The sequence below is a fragment of the Aythya fuligula genome, chromosome 3 (genome assembly GCF_009819795.1).
Source record: "Aythya fuligula isolate bAytFul2 chromosome 3, bAytFul2.pri, whole genome shotgun sequence".
NCBI lineage: Eukaryota > Metazoa > Chordata > Aves > Anseriformes > Anatidae > Aythya > Aythya fuligula.
In genome coordinates this window covers 88,202,380-88,225,723 of record NC_045561.1, presented here as the reverse complement: position 1 = coordinate 88,225,723, position 23,344 = coordinate 88,202,380, and the positions used below count along the sequence as shown (strand labels likewise).

The following is a 23,344-nucleotide window of genomic DNA, read 5'->3' as shown; positions in this document are numbered from 1 at the left end:
CAAGCAGCAGCAATAGAATATAATTCAGACATTAGCACATATTAAAGACAATCACTTACTCGAGGGCCTGGTGGACCTGGTGGTCCTGGTGGCCCCCTCTTTCCTGGATCTCCCTAAAAAAAAAAAAAGTAAAATAGTTATGTTGATTCATAGTAATAATGACAGGAAGTAGTTACATATTCATACCAAATAACAGTGAGAGATGAAGTAGCTACAGAAGGACAGACCATGTAGCCAACTGAAACCTGACCCCATAACTAAGCATATGGTTATGGGTTCCCATAGCAGAATGAGAAATGGGAAATTTGGTCATTTTTTTCTACTAGCATTGGACCCATGTTGTACAATGGAAGAAAAAAAAAAAAAAAAAGAAAAAAAATAACACCAACTTTCAACTGTTTTAGAAATCTGAAATATCTGACCACAGGATCATCTGTTTATACCTCTCTCTCATAACTGCCGGTTAAGATCTGACTTAAAAAATCCTAGTAGCTGACAAAAGCGCCTAAAGCAAAAAGAAAAAAAAAATAAATCAGAGCCCAAGATGAATTTACAACTTTAGAATCTTCTCCTGTTTGAGGAATGTTGATGTCTAGCACTTTCAGAAGTAAAGACAAAACACAGAAGCTCTGCTAATTATTTTTTCTGAATGTCCTAATTAAGAAAAAAAATAATCTAATCTTCTGACTGAGACCACCTTATAACTTAATACTGTCATTTCTGTATTGTTTAATATGTTATTAAATCAAAAATGAAACAGAATATTAATGTCAAAATATGACACTGTACTGAAGCTAAGTGTACAGTTCAGCATTAAGATCAGCAGATGTAGTCACACTAAATAATGAGACTAAATAGGAATACTGAAGCTCTGTGTTCACTGCCATGCAAATGGAAAACAGAACTAGTACGTGATGGATTACTGTAACGTACATGTGAGAACACAGGAGTAAAGCTAAAGTTCTACATGTAATAATAACTTTTATGTCCAAGATTTCTGGCAGGTTAGCTTTTTGATTTTAGCTTTCTTTCAATAGGAGGAACATTATATGAATCATTTAATTCAGCTCTACTGGCTGGCCCTAACTTTGTGCTATTAATCACTCTTTATTTCTGATGAGCTTGACCAAACACGATCTTTCCTCTACCAGTGAACACTGCAGAGACACAAAAAAAATATGTTTTCAAGTGCTGTTATAACCCAAGTCATGTTTAAATGGCACAGTAATTACCCACACTTTCTTTAAGTACATTCTAGCAATTGAACAAACCTACAACTTTTAGCAAACAAGGCAGTACTTACAGGTGGGCCAGAACGGCCTACTTCACCGGGAAGTCCTGCTGCACCAACTGGCCCCTGTAACAACCAAGTTCAAGAGTAATTTTAGATCATACAATACCTATATAACAAGTATGCAAGGAGAGAGGATATAGCATTTTCTCAAAAAACAAATTATGCCTTTAGACACCAGTATTATTGTCTTATCTACCACAGACCTAAGCAACCTCAACAGCTGAAGAAAGCATACATAATAGACATAGAACATCAGGATTAAAAGTTTCTTTTTTTCACTGAATTACTTTTAATTACAGATTTTAAAAGATTTATTAAACAGTGTGTTTATGAATTGTAAAGATGATACTTACAGGTGGCCCAAGAAGCCCCTTGCCCTGTGAAATATGAAAAAAGTCAGAAATGTGGAAAGGGTTTCACACCTAGTTGAACTGTTTACCAAGAATAAAGTATTTGGGATAAAAACACACAAAAGCTCTGATGTTTGATTCTGTATTAGAAAACTTGTTTAACCAACATTAGACATCAACTTATTATTAGGTAATCAATATCATAAGAAAAATTAAATTACTGATTAAGCTGCCTTGAAGTAGCATTTCTTTGCCCTTATTTATAAGCCTAAACTTAAACAAAGGAATGAAGAGATTAAAACATTTGGGTTTAGCTAATCATCAGTCACCAAGATAAACACATCTACAGATGCATTCTGGGGAAGAAAGTGTGATAGAAGCAGAAAGGCAAACAATATATATAAAACTTCAGGTACTTTGCATTTTTTGTTTCAGTTATTCTCAAGTCCTAACTTGGACAATTAATTCCATTGGATAAGCTTGAAAAACTGTGATAATCATTTATAACTAATGAATGTTGCAGCCAAGGCTTCTGATTTTCTGTTTGCACCTAGCATTTTAGCAATGTAAGCAGTTTATTTTTGTCAGAAACGAGGGCTTTGGATAACCGTCCAAAGACAGACTACTCTACTTGCAAAAGGCCACTGACTGAATTCAAAGCAAAGCATAATTACAGCTAAACACTCAATTAATCATGTAGCCAGTATGCAGCCTCAGAAGTGTGCTCACTATGTTTCTAGTAAATGAGGTCTCAGATCAAGCCAAAGACCTGTGAGGTTAAACAGCCTCACCACTTTGCATTTGTGGTGATAGCTTCTCAAAATGTGTCTGAGAATTGGAATCACTATACTTCAGAACTTCCACTCCTCCACTCCTACCTCCTCCTCTTTTATGTGTGGGTGTGGGAGGGTCATTAGCACAAATTAAGTTTAAATATTAAATTTAAATCTCATTAAAGGCAACCTGACTGGCATTAGCCATTTTGAAAAAGAGTTCACTGGCTACTCTATTCTTCAGCAGCTTAAAGCCATTCATCAAAATGAAAGCCCATATAAAAGGAATTTCCCTAAGATTTATTTTGAGCATTAATCTTTCCATATGGATTCAGCATTTACAAGCTAACAACCAAGGAGCCAGAAAATCAAACACTAGGCTCCTTCCTAAAATCTGAGGTCTACAAATTAACCTTAACCTTAATCATTACAAGGGCAATAACAGGTTCCAGTACTATTATGAGGTGACCAAGTATATCCACCTTTTCTTTACCTTTAAATAACTACCAGTTTTTGACTCAGCATCACAAATATTCCTGCAAATTCACTTTTAAACACAATGCCCAGTTGCTTATTTAACAGAAGCAGAACATCTCCAAAGGCAATCCCTACTGATGGTCACTGAAGCGTGTCACCAGTCTCAGGTCAAAGGTTGCTACACTTCCAACAGTCCAAAATCTCCTCAGACTTCTTGTTTTTACAGCATTAAAACATGGTCACCTGAATCAAGTCAGTGCTATTCTGAGTGGAATCAGCATTCACTTTGACAAGCTGGTCCAGTTTGCTGCTTTCCTATAGTAACATCTCTGCTTCTAAGTTGAAGAACTTAGCTTGACCCTCTGTGCATATTTCATATACCCAATTTTTCTGAAGGCTCTTAAGTTATTCCATCTCACATTGGTCTGTTTATGACAAGATAAAATAATGCATATTTTCCCCAAGTAATTTTTAATCAAGTCAAGTAGATTTTTACTACAGTATTTAACCTCTATTTCATTAATTCACTTTATAATTCCCCACTTTTTCTCTTATCTAGTAGTCATTTTTATGTATACTTTTTTCCATATCATCTGAGTAACAAATGTGAGAGAGTTAACCTGTCTCTTCTTTCCAGCTACTTATTTTAAAAAATATTGCAAATGACACAGAAATAGTTTCCTCAACCATTTGACAGGAAAAAAAAAAAAAAAAAAAAAAAAAAAACCTCAAGCCATTCAGTCTACCCAGAACCTACCTCAGTTTTGCTACTTTCTGTGACTAAACTTAGCTTATCTGTTGAGTCTACAGATAGCCTAGCCATTATAAAGGTATTACCTATTTAAACCTGGCTCCATATTTTCAGGCAAGAAATAGCATTCATGAAAATCAAATGCAAATGTCCATATAGGATGATTCATCTTAAGTCTGAACACATCTATAAGGTAACCTCTTCAGGAACAACATTGCAATTTCCTCTATGGACAAATATCAAAATGATTTTGTAATATAAATCTAACAAAAGTTAATGGGGTAGGGTCAAAAATAAAGATACGGTCAAAGATAAAGAATTTCATGAAAAGAAGAGCTGTACTGGAATACAATGCCTCTTTTATGTAATTCCAACAATTTCTCTAAAAGGAATCTAGTTCTTAATTAAGTTTTAATTATATATAGACCTATTACAATTCTATACCACTAATGTTCTTCCCGTACTCATTTTCCTTGAGGCTTTCCTGGTTTCCTGTATAACCTAAGTTTCTACATACCAACTAGCATTTGCTTCTCTAAACCTGTAAAATTCCTAGAATTCACAATTCTTTACAGCCCCCAAAAATCAATGTTAAATCCATCTGCATGTCAACCTGCCCAGTATTCTTTGCATGTCCTCTCTCATTTTTCATCTTTTTTGCATACAGAACAGTACAGAAAGTCATATACAGCATTTGCACTTGAGTAAAACTAATTAAACATATGGTGAAGAGCTGAAACAGGAATGACTGTACATAGACTAATTTATCCCAATAAAACGTAGGCTATCTTGTTTCTACAGCACTTTCACAAGTGGATGGAAACCAACAGTATCTATGCTTCCAAAACTTGTGACCACATCACAGACAGGCTTTTCTTTTCTCCAGCATACAAACCAAATGTATCCTCTTTGATAATATCTGCACATTCTGATACAATGGAAAAAAAGGTTCCTCAACATGCTACTTCATTATTCTGTGAGTTCTTTGAAACCTCAGATATAGTTTACGATCAGAATCCCTCATACTGATAGTGAAGGTCTAAAAAGCCTCCTCATATAGTAAATGTATGGCTTACCGGAAGTCCACGAGCACCTGGCAGTCCTGGCTCACCCTTGAAAAAATGGAGTTTTGCAGAGACATTAGCACAAAGTTTTGTACACAACATACAGCTCTCGTCTTTTGGAGGGTATTATTTAGTGGACATGTTCTGCAAGTATTATTCACTTAATGCTACAGTGGTTTCAGTGAGACATGACATAAAGGAGACTCTCAATATTAAAAGGATACACCCTTGGGTTTTTTTTTTCCCCTCAAAAAAAAAATCAAACACACTAGTTACTCTGATTTCTGACGTATATTTCATTTGTCTGATTGCTGGTGAAGTTAAGTTTCACTGTTCTTGTTCCCACTGCATACAATTATGAAATGATTACAATTCAACAAGAGGTGAAGAGCTTCACCACTATTTATGAAGCTCAGTCTTAATGTTACCTATGTAACATCACCATTCCCTTACTGCTGACTGAGGGAATGGAAGTTGCTTTGTAGTATGAGATAAGGAACTAATGGGACCGAGTTCACAGATATTTTAATATTGTAGGAAAGGCTGCAGCATTTCATTAGTCACATAGATACAAACAAAATCCTGATAAAATGCCTGTCCCATAATTTCACATATAATTTTGTTCTTACCTTCTGTCCTTTTGGTCCTGTGGGTCCTTGTGATCCATCAGGGCCTGTGAATCCCTTTGAAAGTATGGATAAAATGTTAATTTAAAGGCTACTTGAGCTTTTCTTAATCACAGCAGGAAACATTCTAAACCATAGCATAATGAAGCTGAGTAACTGCAGCAGACTTCCAATTCAAATGCCTATTTACACGTAGAAATAGAATTAAGATTCAATATTAATTTACATTTAAACACTAACCAAATTCAAAGTACTAGCTTCTGGTGGCCAATATCAGTGCTTGTGATATATGTCTTCCAAAAATTCTTGTTAAATTTCAATTAACTTATCATGCAAACTCAAATGATCATATTTTGTCCTGATGGAAGATTGATGAATTTAGTTTGTTGATTATGTTAAAAACAACAACCGTCCATGCTTTCCATTTCAAATAAATTGTTCGTAATTACAAACTGGAAGAAGCATCAAAGCTCTCAAAAGGGTAAGCAGGTATCTGAAATTACTCAAGGAAGACTGGTTTTGTAGAAGTCTTTTTTCTGCCCTTTCTACGCATATGCACCTCACTAGGAATTAAAATGAATTGTCAGACTCTCTGTAAGAAGTATATATTAGTAAAACCAATTTATAGAGACACACATATTGAGATTCTGAATAACTTCATTAGACATTTTGGTTGAGTTGTAACTTCAGAGAGGAGGCTTAGGGGAGACCTTATTTCGCTCTACAACCACCTGAAAGGAAGGTGTGGGGAGCTGGTGGTCAGCCTCTTCTCACAGATAACTAATGATAGAACTAGAGGCAATGGCTTTAAATTGCACCAGGGGAGGTTCAGGTTGGAAATGAGGAGACATTTCTTCTCAGTAAGAGCAGTCAGTCATTGGAACAGGTTGCCCAGGAAGGTGGTGGAGTCACCATCCCTGGGGGTGTTCAAGGAAAGGCTGGATGTGGTGCTTAGGGACATGGTTTAGTGGGTGACAGTGGTGGTAGGGGGATGGTTGGACCAGATGATCTTGTAGGTCTTTTCCAACCTTAAGGATTCTGTGAATCGGGAGGCAACGACTTAATGAAAATCAGTCTTGACTACCCTAAAATAAAATATTCTTCTTGCTTTTAATTGATGTGTCCAATTCAAAAGTAAGAAGCTACAATCACTTGGAGTCAGAGGGCTCGCACTGTACACCTGCAGGACAGCTGTATAGACTAGTTAGGACCTTGGCTGATTATGGAAAGAGTTAGACCGGAGAACAGAGACAAACCAGCACCAGTCATAAAGTGATGCAAATGCATTTCCTGAACCATATATATTTCTGTGTATCGTATATGCTATATATACTTCATATATATACTTCTGTTTATCTTTTCCCCTTTTTTCATGATTAACATGCTGAAACAATAATTCATGAGGAAGAAAGCATCAGTACAGTTCAGTATTGGTATCAGAAGTCACCCCAAATAAAGTTTTTCCTCTACTTCTTGTCAGCCATTAATGAAGGACTGACATCTATTTTTCAGCTCTTCTTCCTCAGGCTCACAGCTTCACTGTGGCAGCATCTGCCATGCCCTCACTCTAAAGATCACATTAGTTTACACCATTAGTCACCATTCCCTGTAATTCAGTCCTGAGGGAAACGACACTCCAACTTTCTGATAGCCACATAAGGCAATCAGGCATAACTGAATCACAAACATTCACCTCTTGGGAAAAAGAGGTTACAGAGACTGCCTTGTCTACATAAACCAGAACAGGCTTATATTAACCACTCTGAACAAAAAGTCAACAAAGCTGCCAGGCTGGATTTGAAGTTAGTCTTTGAACCGTACTTGTTTATCTGGCTAAAATTAAAAAGTCATCATGATATTATAACTGCAAATTCATTTGGAGTTCTTCTGTTTTCTTTTGTTTCCAACATTTTAATCAGCTTATGTGGCCGAGAAATTTCCAGAAATCTTTAAGAAAAGCCTTGCTTTTACGTTTGTCCAATACTTTTCTTTTTGGTGCACATCCAGCGATTCTTTGTTCACCCAAAGGGATGTTTTCTCCGATAATTTTCTTTCTAGAGCTTATATGACCATTACAGGCAATTACTGTACAATATCTTTACTCGGTCTATTAAACCTGACACTGAAATAGTTTGTGAAAGAAAAACAAGAATTTAAGTCAGAACTGCCTCACCAATTAAAAATGGAAGAAAGAATTAATAAATCTAAAACCCAATTAAAAGTTGAATGCACAGCAGGAATACAATGAGCTCCCATGTTTTATCTTCAACTGAAAATAATAGAAAAAAAAAAAAAGGCTTAACATTTCAGAATATGCTATTTTAGTATTAGTTTCATTCATCCACTAATATGAGGGAACATGGAAGTGCAAATAAATATTAAAAGCTAAGCTGGGTTTTACAAGTTCTGTTTCTCTTGGTTGTGTTACCATGAATCACGGCTAGGAAAAGAAAATCACAACTAATGTGAAAATTTTAAGAGACAATCATTTTTTAAAATCTGCTTATGGGTTTTTGATATGTAAATTGGGTTGTGGCCCTGTATTTCTCTCTCTCTCACAAAAAAAAAAAAAAAAATTGAAGTACTGAAAATAATGGGAGCATTGGCAAGCCCATTTCCACTTAGTCTTGAAATTTGAAGTCTAACCAAAGACTGTTTCAGGTTCGTGTCCAATTACCACCTTTTCTAAAAATAATAAATTAAAAACTTAGCTGCGGTGTTGTAATCTTCAACAAATATAAGGTGTTTCAATTTATATCAACTGTAATATTACATAATATACTAATATGCTATTATCTATGCTACACTGTAGTATAGATCTATAAAATCTATACTTCTATATAATCTTCATTTTTTGTTTGAAATTGTATAAGTATTCTATGTAAGTTACATGTCAGTTTGCCTGCACCCTGGCATACAATCTAAGTAACAATGTAAGTCTTGCTTAACAGAGGTGTTTTTATTGCCACTAATGTGTTCAATGGATACAACTAACAGACCATCAGCATTAGGTGAATCTTGAACATTTATTCTCCTGTTATTTTCCACAGAGAAAGAAAGATACATTAGATTTTTTCCAGAACAGCTACATGAAAATCAGTTTCTCCTCAGAAACTGAGATGTTCCAATTTATGCTTCAATTTGTTAAAAAATAGATAACGATTCGCTTTAACATCAATCGAAATGTTGTTTTATTCTTTCCCATTTTCTCTGTTTTAGGGAATTGCAGACAAATGAGCCCTAAAATTACAGAAACGACACCCTGTGCACTCCCCTCTGGCACTGAGTGCCAATGGCCTATGGCCACCCGGTGGTGACCATTGAGGGAAGGGCCACAGGTGTTCCGTGCCGGCTGCCCCATGTCAGTTGCCCCATGTGCAGGAGCAGGTCTCGCCTCCGTGCCCTGTGCTGCCTCTGGAGCTGCCCTGGCCAGGGACTGGATCCTCCCCTTGCCCTCGTTGCCCTGCTCTGCATCTCCCAAGGGAGCAGGGTGCTGACCTGAGACTGCTTCCAGAGGTGGCTGCTTCCCCCACAGGTCTAGAAAGGTGTGCTGCTACAGAGACTCCCCTACTTGTCCATCACTGAGTTCCCTTGCCCTCATTGTTTCTCTGGGGCAGGAGAAGGAGGGCACCGTGCTGTTTCACCCAAGCCTGCAGCACAGCCTCCTGCCTGCAGCAGCACTGACCAGGGCCCTTTCCTCAGTAGGGTGGCAGCACCCAACACTGTTCCTTGGCTTCTTCTCCCCCTGGTAGGTGGGACACAGAGTTGTGTTCCTTCAAGAGAGCACATTTTGGCTTGGAGAAAAGTCCTTCTCCCCCACGCATGCTGCTGGCACTCAGCTGGCAGCTGTGAGGAAGCCAGAGACCTCAAAAGAAGGTCATGCTCCTACAGAAATATATTAAAACCAAGTATTTTTCTTAAATTAAAAAAAAAAAAAATCCAGAAAGTCAAGCATACTCACATCAGCTCCTGGCTCTCCAGGCAGGCCAGGGGATCCAGCCTTGCCTGCATCCCCATCCGGACCCTTCAGAAATTAAAAGGAGAGTTATGCGTATTTCATCTACAGAAGCAGAAACAAAACTTTTTACGTCTCTTCTTGAGAAGCAAATGCAAAGTAGCTGAAATCACTTACCGGTGGACCTGGGGGGCCATTAGGACCTCTCTCTCCCTAACAAGAAACAAGAGGAAAGGTATTAAACTTACAGGGACCTTTCATGGTCCCTAATGAGAAACCCTGATGTGCAGATTATTGGGAATAATCCCATACTGATTTTCTTTATAAAGAATGAATATAAACCCACATGATCTCTATTATAGACTAACAAGAATAATCACTCAAAGTTCTGACAGGAATTGAAGGAAAATATATAGTAGCTGCTATCATGAATAATGCCACAAATCCTTAGCAGGCTCTATTAAGAATGATACTAGGTAATTCCCTTTCAGATAAGAACTATAAAATCCTTACACCCTATTTAAGGCAAATAATCACATCATATGACCATAATTACATAAAATAAATCCCATAATTTTTATATCAGAGAGAATCTGAAAGGCTACCTCTTCCCCTCTCTCCATTCCCATTTGCTAAAAAAATGAGACCTGTCAGTTCCAGTGTAGATTTCTAGACAAATTCAAATTCCTTGGGGTCAAGTGCTGGCAGTGAGGACAATGCAGATACAGCTCGAGGTATCACCTATTTCCTAGGCACGTCATGGGAAATACTTACATCAATGCCATCAATACCGGGAACTCCTGGTGGCCCTGGCGGACCCGGGGGGCCTGGTGGACCAGGGAGACCTCTCTGACAAGAAATAAAAAGAGGAGCAATTAGATCCTGGTAAACCTGTGAGAGCCAGTCAGGGGGGACCAGCACAATGAGAGGGGCTTCTTTGGGTTAGTCAGGGGGTATCAGCAGCAGTGGGGGTCCGTGTCAGGACCCACAGGCCCTTTCCCATCTTAGCTTTCATGGTGATGGCCAGCAATACTCCCCTCAGAGGACGAAGGGGGATGAGGTGTTAAACCCCCTCCCTGAGCCTGACCACCCCTGCATCCCGTGGTCCTTCACAGGTCTGGGGCAAGGCAACAGCAGCTTGATTCCCTGACCCAGCTGTGTGCTGATGGTAGGGCAGCAGGAAAAAAAAAAAACAGTGAACTCTGCAAACCAAGCACTGAAACTCACTGAGATATTCTAATTACTCAGAGAGCAAAAAGCAGACAGTCTTCCCGAGAGTTTGTGCTAAAGAAGAAAGTTTAAGCCAGCCCTTTCTGTACTTCACAGCAGGTTCAGCAGCTCCCCCTGTTTCTGCAGGATTACATTAGCATCCACAGAGGCTCCTGCAAGCACCAGGCTCCCAGGGGAGAGGTGGGAGGCACTGCCTGTGTGTGGAAGCTGAGAAAGGCTTTTATGGGCCTCCGTCCCTATAATGGGGGTCTCTGTTCTCCTCACAGCCAGCTCCAGCCCCCACAAAGGCTCTCTGTGAGCAGGAAGCCAGCCTGGGGCCCTACTCCCCACTGCACTGCTGTTCCGGCCGCCTTTCCTCCCCACACCAATCTTTCCAGAAATAACCCAGCCCATGGTATTTGTAGGTGGAGGAGAAAAGGGTCAAAAGCCCTTCAGCGGGTCAGTGCCTGGGCATGACAGAGAGCAGCCTTCATCCTCCCATCACTCAGACCCCTTCCCTTAGCGCACAACACCATCCCTTCCCTCCCACTTACCTCAATCACAGTCTGGCTTATCTGCAAGGGAGAAAAAAAGGGACAAAGTCAGAGGAAACTTACTTGAGCCAGGCAGAGGCATATAATCTGCAGAAAGAGCCCCTGAGACAGGGGGCCTGGCACAGCCCAGGCCATGGTAGGAAGCACCCTGCTTGGGTGCCACAAGGCACCAAAACCCCAAACGTGTCCCCACAGCCAAAAGGTGAGCCCAGCTGCAGGCACCCCTCACGGCTGCTTATTAAATGCCTGGGAGAGGGGGGTCGTGGGGATTGGAGGAGAGCTGAAGGCTGGGAAAGAGAGGATTGAATGACAGCAGCGCCTTTAACCCTTTGCCCTGCTTGCTGTTGCTTTGGGCACCTTCCCTCACCCCCTACCAAGTTTTTCCCTCCCTAAGGCTGCCCAGGAGTCTGCAAGGAGATGGCAAAAATCTCCCCTCGCTGCAAGACACAGCTTTCAAAAGTCTCTGGCACGAGTGGCAAGTGAGGAAGAAAAGAAAGGAAGGCATGGAAGAGTTAAAATGAGGCTGCTGCTCATGGGGGGCTGGGTTTCTAAAGGCACCAAATTTCACACAGGTATGGTGAAAATAGACATCTCTGGACACAGACAGGAAAAAAAGAGGCTCATGTGGGCTGGATGGACTTGGTGGCAGCCTGGCTCGGCAGTGCCAGGTTGGGAACGCCGCTCACCCGGGCTGGGAGCTCGCCACAGCCTTCTCGCTGGGGTCGCAGAGGGTCGCAGTGAATCACCATCCACTGGATGTCAAACTGGTGGGGAAGACAAAACAACATTAAATCAGTCTGGGGGAACACACTTGAAAAGGTTTTAATAGGATGAGCACTGTTCAGCTAATGGTATGTTTTGAAAGGCAGGTATTAACAATAAAAAGTGTGGGTGTAAGGGCACAGAGATGCAATTCAGCACGAGCCACTGGAGTGGTCGGGCTCAGCCTCTGGAGCTTATTCCAGAGCAGATCACCTCCCTGCATGCCTCCAGCCCTGAAATCTGAAGACATTTTATAGAGGAGGCATAAACCTGCAGAAGGATTTAAAGAGAGGTGAGATCCATCATTTATTTTTAAAGATGTTCCTATGAGCTCAGGCATTTATCTCATATTATGCTATAGTGGTGGTTTTATTAAAGGACACACAGTCCCCAAAAGATTTTCTCTGACTGGATGGTTATGTCTATAAGGAGTGTGAGAGGTCTGAGGACAGAAACAGATGGTTCAAGTGTGAGTGGTTCAGAAAACTGGATTGTATGTACAGTAGCAACACTCTGCAATTAAGTTATATATATCTGTGAAATTTCACATCTTCTTTGAGTTTTCATTTGGCATTGGAAAATGACCCAGGATTAAGATAGCCTCTTCTCAGAAACTGCCACCAAGTCTCACTTAATGAGCATATGTAAATAAAAGAATACAAATCTTCTGCTAATAGTTATCAAATAACTCACATACACATCTTCAGAGGTGTTATCATCTGATTTATAATGCATCAAGTGGAATTTTAAGTACCAAAAGCATATTACACTGTGCATAGTTATTATTTTCAAGTTTTAAAGTCTAGGATTGTTTTCACTTTCTATCGTATATAGTACCAGCTTGGTTTATGAGCCACTAATGAGTGATTTACCTGGGGGAAAATAAAGATATTTTTTTTCTTGTTGCAACATAGAGTCCTGGTATAGCAAAGACTGTGATTTGTTTTTCTGAGAAACTGAAATAAAAGTGGGAGCAGCCAGGGGCTTCCATTTCTTATTTTTCTGCTTCTCTCAATCTTTCTTCTTATTCTATAGAGCTAAAGCAGGTTCCCACCACCTCTCCCACAACATAATGTCTTAGTGTTTCCTGGCTGCCTCCTGCGCTCCTCTAAGATATCTCTTTGCTCTCTTCAATCCCAGCCTGTGACTAAAGCAGAAAGCAGACTGTCACTGAGACGCTTTCCTCTCCTGACACCTTCCTTACATTGATTTAGCTGCATGCTGACTGCTGTAGCTGAAAAAGGCTTTGAGTCTGAAGTCCTTTAAGATCTCTGCAAGACACCCACATGTCCACAAGTACATTTTTGTTATTCCTTTCACCTTCACTACTTCTCTGTTGCCACTCCTGAACTCCTTGGTATCACATCTCTGCTGTTCTATTTAGCACAGCCATTCCAGTTTCCAGAGTGCTGCGAACAGCACAGAGGCAGTAGTTTCTTTTACCTGCAGTGTTATCTGACACCACTATCTGTCAGTCAATTCCTCATCTCCTTTACCCAGTTCTCATTTTAAAACCCTTCCCAATCCTTCATAATAGACATATAAAAGAATTGAACGTATACTATAATTTCTTACTAATAGGCAGCAATACAATGATTCATAAAAAGGCATAAAAATGGGACCAAATGACCCCCAGATGATAATTTACTTCATACCATACCATTAAATCCAGAGTCTGCATTATTCACCCTGGGAGCTCATTTGCATAGGCAGAGAGGTCCACAATGCCTCTAAAGCAGTGCTTATAATCTATTTCTGATTTAAATAATAATCTGCTTCTGATTTAAATGGGGTGGGTATGGTTCTAAGTGACAATGTTTTCTTTTCCATTGTATCTGTTTAATGTTAAAGTAAAATGATATTGAGTATTATTTAATAATGCTAAAAATAAAATGTAATCCATTCAGTAGCCAGGAAATACTAGAATTAAGGTTGCCTGTAAATGCGTCTTCTGCACATAATCTGAATCTGTGATTCCACACTTCTTTCCTCAGAACTTTTGCCTCAATTACCAGACCAAAGGAGCACGGCTGTGGAAATGGTTCATACACAGCTGAAACTGGAAGATTGGAAGTGAATATGGCAAAGTATGATAGAAAAAGAAAGGATGTTTTTGTGACAAAGGCAGACATGCCACTGTGGATTGTACTCCTGATTTTGCCTCGTAATTCTTATATAGTGTTAATTTTAATTTTTATTTTAATCAAAATGGCCCAATTAGACAGCAATCTGCATTACGGGAGGAAAGGTTAGTAGCTTGAACTGAAGTATCTGGGTATAGGTTATGCAAGAAGGCTGATCAGTAACAACTGTAACTGAAATCAATAGTCCTGAGCTGTATTTGCAACTTATAAAGTGCTACAAAATTTGCAAACACTCTGAAAAATAACTTTTAAAACATACTACCAGCAGCCAATACCTGCATCACTACTTTGTTTTGTTTTGCCTTTTTTATATATAGATAATTGTTGCCTCTTTGTGTGTGTGTATGTGTGTGTGTGTGTGTGGCAGGAGGGTTGTCTTCAGATTTTTTTTGGCTTCCGCACTAAGGTAAGAAAGCTGTGAGATGCTAATTACTGGGCTGGCCTAGGCTTTGATGAATGACTCTCTAAGTGCTAACATCCAAGTCTCAAGAGAATACTACTAGCAGATGCATCTACGTTTTTAAGTTTGAACCAAGTTTTTCAACTTTGTACAAAGTCAATTTCAAAACAGAAAAATTGTTAATGAGATTGTAAAATGGGATTACTTGCTACAGTAGGAACTTAACTTGCTGAGCCAGGAGATCCTTTTAATGTCTCATATGCTTTCTTCCAACATTCTTGAATGGCCAAAGAGAAAACTGATCACTTTGTTTTGTTCAAGAAGGGGTTTGAACGGTAAGCATTTAGCAAAAGTCTCATGAGATTAATAAACAAACAGAAATAAGTCTTAATAAAAGAGGCAGGCATCAGAATAAAATACTTAGCATTCTTTACAAAACACTGTGCCACAATGTGAATGTGAAAGCAGTTGTAATATTTTGAACATGCAGTTTTAATTTGACATATCTTAGTTCACAGTTGCATAGTCAGGCAGCACTAATTTATTTATTTATTTTTAACAATGAGAAGTTTCTTGCTAATTATTTTGCTTTGGGCTTTTTTAGGATCTAAGGGATGCCACCATTTTGAAGATGCCTGGAGTAGATGTTCTATAAAATCAGTACAAGGTGTTATTAAGGATGAAATATAAGCACAATGTTCACAGAAATTAACCTTGGATAAACCAAGGGTAGTAATAAAGCAGAGTTATTAAAATTTAATCTTTTAAGACCCACAGGTGGTTATGACCCATAGGTCAATATCCTTGACATCCATTTTCCAAAATTCCCACAGGATTTCAGTTTCATTTTAAATTATTAACACAGATATAATTGGATTAGTTATGTCCATCAGTTCACTGTTTTGTCCTCTTAAGTTTGATGGAAATGCCCATAAATGCCCCAAGTTTTGCACATCTCAGTAGGAGAGCTATGCAATTCAGTTGTCTTATCAGTGCTTTAGATATGAAGTTTAGTAAATTTAGTGAGACTGAAATATCTAGAGTACTACTTTCAGTATAGCAGCATAAGTCCACAGTGAAGCATTTAACACTACCATAGGCTTTAAGAGAAATTGTGATGCTCCTCTGGGGGTAAATCAGAGCGTGTCTACAGCTGCCTTCTGGACAAGCTGGCTACCTGTGTCCCGCTGGGTTACTGCTGCATCAGGGATGATTCAAGGAAAAACAGCACTTTGTGGGAATTACAGTTCAGCTAATTGATTTTCAGGTGGAGGTTTTGCTGTTTTTCATTGGTGATATCTGTTTGTTCCAAGGGAAGTCTGCTATCAACTGTTTTCCACATTTGTTAAGTGACCAGGAATAAGTGACATCTATGTAAACATATCTTATCCTGAGAGATTTCACAGAGTGAAAAAAAAGACGATTTTTTTTTTTTTTTTTTACAATACATGGATATAATCTGTGCAACAGTGTAAATTAATCCTTGTTCAACAAATATTGATAAGCAGTTTCCTCTTACATGCTGTAAGTTAGGTAACTGCACTGAACTAGTTCAACAGCATTAAATGTAGATGAAATAATGATGTAGGATCACTTCTAGCCAACTGTTTAGTGACAATTATGAGAAAATCAGGGTAGTGCCTTTGAAATCACAGAAACTGAGGTAATTTACACCATCTCACAGCAGTTAATATTTGAGCAGTAGGAAATGAATGCCCTTACCTTTTCTTAGCAAACATGGGATTCAGGAGGTAAATTCTTTTTCAGTTTTGAGCTGATGATATATCTTGTATTGCTTAGAGTTTATAGTCGATTATTTGAATTACTTTTAGATAAAAAGAACTATTTTCTTTTTTATCTAAGAAAAGATAAAATGCAGCTGTAAACCCGTATAAAAATTTGCCCTCTATAAAACATTCCAGAAATCCTGGGATAAATCTTTGTAAAGACTCAAAGGCAAGCCAGTTTCTAACGGAACTCCATTACTCTGAGGCAATCACAGTAACAACAAGCCATAAAAAATCTCTTTTAAAATGACATGTATTATAGTGCACCTGTAAGAAGTTGACCTATTCTGCAAGATAAATAGAGCACTCATGGAATACTGAATAAATAAATAAATAAATAAAAAGAAGAAAACCAGGAAACGTAACTTATGTCCTTTAAAAATTGTTAACACTGGAAGTCATATACTTTAACAATGCTTGGAAATAAATTAGAAATTGTGCACGGGACATATTAAATAACCAAGAGTGCTGAGATGTTTAAACTAAATATAGTCAAGCAAGTTATAGGATAAGCCTAGGACGTACCTAACCATAGATTTATTTACTCCATTTTAAGAGAAACCAAATACATGGGCCAAAACACAAACTTGTGCAGTATAAAAACACATTTTAAAGTTTCTAGTCCATCATCCTGTGATTCTTTATTGTAATGCCAGAGCATATGGCTTCCCTAAATCTATGTTTTTATAGTATCAGGCTGGACCAACACCATTGACAGTTTTGACTTCAGAGTACAGGCCATGAACAAGCCATTTCTATCTAGTGAGTTTTATGTCAAGCCCACAGCACTGTCTGAATTAAAGTATATTTTTTGATGTCCAGACTTGGTTTAAAAATTTAACGTGATGCTTACATTCTTCCTTCCTTGGCAGTTTGTTCCAGTGCTTTTTGGCAAAAAATGTGGAACATATTCCTGTTTTAAGGCCTACCTTATGTAAAAGATTTTATTTTTCCCCAAAAATGCACTAAATATGTTTGAATATTTCCATAAACATTTTAAAGGGGTAAACAAACATTTTGCATAATAAATGGTGAATTATAAGTGAAAAATAACATTTTGTCTTTTCATCCTTGAAGCAGTGTGACCCATACTTAACATTCTTCCAACCTCAAGGAGCTTCATACCAGTGCCTAATGGTGTAAGTGCTTAAACATAGATGAGACAGAAGTTAATGCTGGACACTCTTCCCTCACAAAATGTCTGAGGAGCCCAACCTATTCACTGCTCCTTGTTTGTATGCATCACTGGAAAAAGAAAAAAAAAAAAAAAAAAAAAAAAGGTCTCTGCAAAACATGGGGACACAAAACAAACAGACAAAAAAACATGGCTGAAGAGGAAGGAGGAAAATTCTAATTTTCTTCTTCTGCTTTTCCCAACTTCTTTAATCTTAGCCAAAACCATTGAATCACAGAATGGCTTGGGTTGGAAGGGTCCATTAAAGATTATTTAGTCCAACTCCTCTGTCATAGGCAGGTACACTTTCCACCAGACCAGGTTGCCCAAAGACCCATCCAACCTGGCCTTAAACACCTCCAGGGATGGGGCATCCACAGCTTCTCTGGGCAACCTTCTCTGGGCCTTACCACCATCATCATGAAAATGCCTTCCTAAATGTCCAATATAAGGCTACCCTCTTTCAGTCTGAAACCATTGCCCCTTGTACTGCCACTACAGGCCCTGGTTAAAAAAATAAAAATAATTAAAAAAATAATAAGTGTCTGTCTTTCTTACAAGCCCCCTTACATATATATTGAAAGGCCGCAATGAGGTCTCCCCAGAGCCTTTTCTTCTCCAGGCTGAACAGCCCCAGCTCTTTCAACCTTTCTTCATAGGAGAGGTGCTCCAGCCCTTTGATCATCTTTGTGGCCCTCCTCTGGACTCACTCTAATAGGTCCATGTCCTTCTTGTGCTGGGGACCCCAGAGCTGAATGCAGCACTCCAGGCAGGGTCTCACGAGAGCAGAGCAGAGGGGGATAATCACCTCCCTCCAGCTGCTGCCCTGCTTCTTTTGATGCAGCCCAGGATGCAGTTGGCTTTCTGGGCCACAAGTGTGCACTGCTGGCTCATGCCAAGCTTTTCATCCACCGGTATCCCCAATTCCTTCTCTGTAGGGCTGCCTTAATAAGTGTCAGCCAGAGCACCAATGAAGAATGGGTAGAAATCCAAGTTCTTGCCAATGTCACCTTAATACTACATCTCTTTCCTAGTCTGTAGGCTGCCACTTCCAATCATTACTTCTGCACGCAACAGAAACCCTCCTTGTTTTTAAAGGCATGTCTGTGTGTCTAGCTTGAGGGCATGGTTTACTGTAGCACTGCATACTGGGAGCTATAATCCATAATGCCTACATCCTTCTGTGCATTTAATCTAGATATCTTTCCAAAGAAGAATGTGGTGTTAGGGTGGAATTTTTTTCATCCTAGGGTCATGCCTAGAATATGTAAACTTTTCATCATCCCATCCATCCATTCATCTACTCATATCCCTCAGAACAGTCAGCAAAACATGCAGCTAATCCTAACAGTATCAACTTCAGCATTACTGAAATGAAATTTTCAAAGATCAGTTTTTGTTCTCAACAGAATTGGTGTAACTTTTCACCTACTGATGTTTCCCAACCCACATCTAGAGCAACTTACCTAGGCAGCCACTTTCAGATATCTGTGGCAGCTTTCTCTCACCATTTTTCAAGTAAATCTGATTTCTATCTGGTGCAATAGTGTTGCCTACACATACAGAAGTGACAAAGTATGAGAGGATACTTTTCTTGAGACATTTGGCCTTTGAAGTTCATTCAATTTTGGCAGATAATATGAGATATAGGTAATGCAAGATTATCTCACTTCATGCATTTTACTTCAAAGCTGCTGCAAATCTGCAATGTAGTAGTATGAGAAATGGTTACAATATGTTAAGCAGGTAATTCTCTTTTTGCCATCCAAGTCATTTTAAAATGAATGCCCTATACCTTACTATTCATTTTATATGTTTTTAAGGCACTTACAGAGGATCCTTGGGAAAGGAACAGGAAAATGTATGGAATTTTGCAGTTGTCTTCTGCATTTTTTCAACAGTATTTTGAAACTATTTCCTTTTAATCTACAAAGTGAATACAGAAAAATCCTTTCCAAAGTTTTAAATGTCATTTATTGCTACCATGGGAAAAAATTCTCCTATTATTCAGCATAAAGTGCAGTATGACTCATTAGCTGAAAAAACAGTGCCTGAGAAAAACACTTTCACAGATGTCTAAAAGGTAAAATGCAGATGTGACAGCTACAAATTGTTTTCTGTCAGAAGTTATAGGTATGTCACTTTCTCTGTGTTTTATATTAATCACTCATCTTGGAAACTAAATCAGATAACCAAATAATAAAACCCCTGGGGTTTTTCAGATTCAGTTTTCTTGGTAGAAGGTCACAAAAGCATTCAATATTTTCTGTAGGTCAGCCCCAATGTTATTTTCTCCACAAAACAACTCTCCCCAAAATATAGTAGCACGAAGAGGATATTTTTAGCATTAAATCCTCTAACAGGATATAAAATAGAATTTCATTGCCTAGTGTTGCTACACAGAATAAAGGAACACTCTACAGTGAGTTTAGGTATCTAGTACAATGCACAAGGAAAGTTAATATCTAAGAAAAGGATTTGCAGAAGTCAGGATATGGGGATGGGATGTCCTGAGGTAGCCAGGAGAAGTATTGTGGAGCTGAGTGGGCTTTATGTCTCATCTCTGCTAGGCCCTTCACTTGGATTGGACCTGGACTCTGATATTATACTTCCAGGATATAGGATAGGAAGTATGCTTATGCATCCTATGGTGCCCATTAACAAGAACCCTCTTTAAGAATTAGCTGTCTACTCTGGGTCAGTCTTTTTGGAAAAAAAAAAATAAAAATAAAAATCAAGCCAATTAAAGAGAAAACAATTCTGTCAACAGGATCATACCAGGTAACACAATGACTGGAAGAGTTTCCTGAGGTATAAAATAGTGAAGATAAATCTCTGATTTAGCACCAGTGTAAACATGGTTCTCTTACTTCTTGTGTGAACATCAGAGTTGAGTAAATAAGGACTCCCGTCAATCTCTTGCAGAAGATATTCCCTTTGTATTAACTATTTAAAATATTTATTCTGACAGAGACAGAACTAATTATCTTTTGCTGATGGTTGGTTCACACATAGGAGTGAAAGGTCCCAATTCTTGCTCTCTTTGGTGTGAGTACAGTCCCCAGGCCCATGTCCTGAGGTTTCCTTCTAGATCAAGCTCAACATATGATGCAAACAAGGAAACTAGCAGCTGATATATCCAGACAGCAGAATCCAGTGACAGAAGCGTGGGTGTCTAAAACATTTTACTATTGAAATTTAGACATAACCTGGGTGACCCCTTACCTTCCACAGGATATCTATATATGCAAAATTTGAAAATCATAGTACTTACCTGCCAAGTGCTGCCTTTTATGTTTTCAGGAAATATATGAAGATGCATTCCATGAAAAAGATTAAGTGTAAAGATCTTGTAAAACATTTTTTGTAGTAATTTAAGGCTTTGATACTTACCGGAACTGAAATCTGAGGATTATTTTTAAGCTTTCCAAGCACAGCGAAGCCATCAACACTGATTTTCCCTTTTGGTTTTATGTTTAGGGTTTCTATTTTAATACAGTCAATGAAAAGTGTGACGCTGCTTGTTTCCACACTTATCATGAGCTTGTGCCATTGGGAATCGAACAAGAAAGGCAAATGTAAAAATGATGCAGTTTGGAGAGTTCCATCCACTCCTTTATAAGAAAACTCGACACTTTTCATTGGACCATTAAGATTCACTCCAACTTGTTCTTTTCCTGAAGAATCCTGAATCTGCCAAATAGTCCAGTATTTCTGAAGTGTGGGTCCACTCATCCGAAAAGTAGTAAGAAAGGAATACTCATCAGGCAATCCATTGGAATATATTGCACTGTGTAGGATCAAAATAGAGTAAATTTGTTGTATTTCTTCTGAAAACCTCCACATACCACAGCAGAGTAATAAAAATCAGTTCCTCAGTGGAACCATATTTTAAACATTCTTTTATCATTCTTTTTATCTTCTACCTGTAGAGTCCCAAAATGACATACCTTTTTGAGTAATTGGTGTAACTGATGGCAAAATAAACTGGTTCAGAAATGTGGGTTCTTCTTCCTTCATTGTGAAGTATTTATGATAACCTTTTTGAAGTGTAATGGATCAAGCAACAGCAGGCTAGTACTTTACATTTAGAAAGTCTATCCTACAATCATGCTGTTTCTAATATTAGACTTACAAAATCAACTTAGTGTGACTTTCAATTGGTTAGGTAAATAGTGTAAAACTGTTTTTATTTTTGAAGACATAAGAATGTATCTAGCAAAGGCGTTTTCTTGTTCAGTCTGATAATAACCACTTTGTTAATGCATTAGCTATCACTTCAGCAGTAATCATACAACAGATCATTCACCGACAATCATGCACACAGTGAGAACCTACATTAAAAATGCATTGTGTCCTGTGGCACTGAACCATGAGGCTACAAGTAGCAGGGGAAGATCTGCGACTTATTACATGTTTCATTGTTTTGTACTCCTATAACACAAACACGTACTACTAGCTGTATCACTGTTTCAAATAGAGATGCCATTTTTTAGCTCAAATGTGTCAGTGAAACTGGTAGAATATTTTTAAAAGATGCCTTTTCATATTCTATAGATGGTAAGATCACAGTGCCAAAATTGAGTTGACATTGACACATTGTTTGCCACATATCCACATTTAAGAATTTCACACACACACACAAAATGTATTTGACTAAAATTCTTAAGTATGGAGACATGCAGGGCTTTTTTGTCATGAGCATTCATTAAAATAACTCCTTAGGCAAGTAGACATTTTGAACAAAGATTATTTTTGTGTGGCAGATCAATCCTATGTCAGCAGGAATTTAGCCATTAGTGAACCTCCAACCTTAGGCTGAGATAAAAAAAGGGGAAAAAACGAAAAAAAAATAGTTCTTATTCTGTATCCTTGATGATTACTGAGTTGGTAAGAGCGTACTTCACATTTCTTAGTGGTAATATGTCCAAAGCTGTAGTACAATCATATTCCAGCAGGCGACGGCACAGTCTCACCAAGATTTCAGAAGGACTGGGAAAGCCTGGCAGCAGCAGCAGCTTCACTTTAATAATAAACCACCCGAACTGCTAGCGTCCCTGCTCCTTCCCCGTGAGCCTGGAGTCTGATATGTACTTCAGCTGCAGGGAAAGCTGCTGTATGAGGAACGGGAACACTTGGCTGGAAGATTATCTCCTTGCACAAGGCGCAGAGATATACGCAGGTGGGAGAGGGGGCTCCTTGCCAGCATCTTTAAGTTGTCTGCGCTTTGCTGTGACTCATTTTGCTGGTGACTGCAGATGCAATTTTCTGGCCCAGCTGGCTTTGTTTGGTGGGATTTTGTCTAGCTTGTTGTGTTGTGTTTTGGTTTGTATCTTGCCATCTTAAAAGCAAATGCCAGTGATGTGTGGACACTTTACCTGTCCTCGTATTCTGAGCACTTTCCAGTGTTTACTGCTGTCCACAGTCTTTCCTTTTGTTAGGCTTCTAGCTTATGCAACATATTTATATATATATATTCCTGCTCTGCAAACACACTCCTTAACCCCTTTCTGATGCACATTAAACTTTGCTAAGCTCCTGACCCAGTCAGCACATCCCTTATGGACCTCTGCATCCTTCTATAACATCTCTTAAACAAGTATTTCAGTCTCCTCTACTGCTAAAACCTTAGCTCACCCAAGCCATTTATTTCTTCATTTGCTGAATCTCACTGTATGTTCTTGGACAACAGCTGTTTTTACTACTATCCTATCAAAGATATTATTTTTTTATTTTTAGGTAATTTTTAAACTAAATTCCATGTGACTTTCCACTTTCTGTTAAGTTCAGTGGCTCTGGGGGGATCTGACACGCCAAGCCTTACAGCTAAAAGAAACATTACTAATCCCAGATCCTCTGAAGAGAGACTTGCATTCCTTCTCTGCACAGATAAGTTTTACTCTCACAGTAACACTGCTGAAAATATTGCACAGATTCTCACCTCATCTGACCTACTGGGAAAAATAAATGAAAGAAAGGAAAGAAAAAAAAAAAAAGAGAGAGAGAGAGAGAGAGAGAGAGAGA

General features: G+C 38.7%; 1 protein-coding gene across 1 annotated transcript in view; it reads right to left on the bottom strand.

The window, feature by feature from the left end:
* The window catches only part of COL9A1 (collagen type IX alpha 1 chain), a 65,451-nt gene that overhangs the window by 36,176 nt on the left and 5,931 nt on the right, over positions 1 to 23,344 (bottom strand). Inside the window, exons 5-15 of the mRNA XM_032184945.1 lie at positions 20,714 to 21,110; positions 11,740 to 11,817; positions 11,054 to 11,074; positions 10,065 to 10,139; positions 9,468 to 9,503; positions 9,297 to 9,359; positions 5,339 to 5,392; positions 4,722 to 4,757; positions 1,648 to 1,671; positions 1,304 to 1,357; positions 60 to 113 (exon numbers count right to left, since the gene is read on the bottom strand). Of these exons, the coding sequence (XP_032040836.1) occupies positions 60 to 113; positions 1,304 to 1,357; positions 1,648 to 1,671; positions 4,722 to 4,757; positions 5,339 to 5,392; positions 9,297 to 9,359; positions 9,468 to 9,503; positions 10,065 to 10,139; positions 11,054 to 11,074; positions 11,740 to 11,817; positions 20,714 to 21,110 (892 nt within the window). The remainder of the gene's footprint in view (positions 1 to 59; positions 114 to 1,303; positions 1,358 to 1,647; positions 1,672 to 4,721; positions 4,758 to 5,338; positions 5,393 to 9,296; positions 9,360 to 9,467; positions 9,504 to 10,064; positions 10,140 to 11,053; positions 11,075 to 11,739; positions 11,818 to 20,713; positions 21,111 to 23,344) is intronic.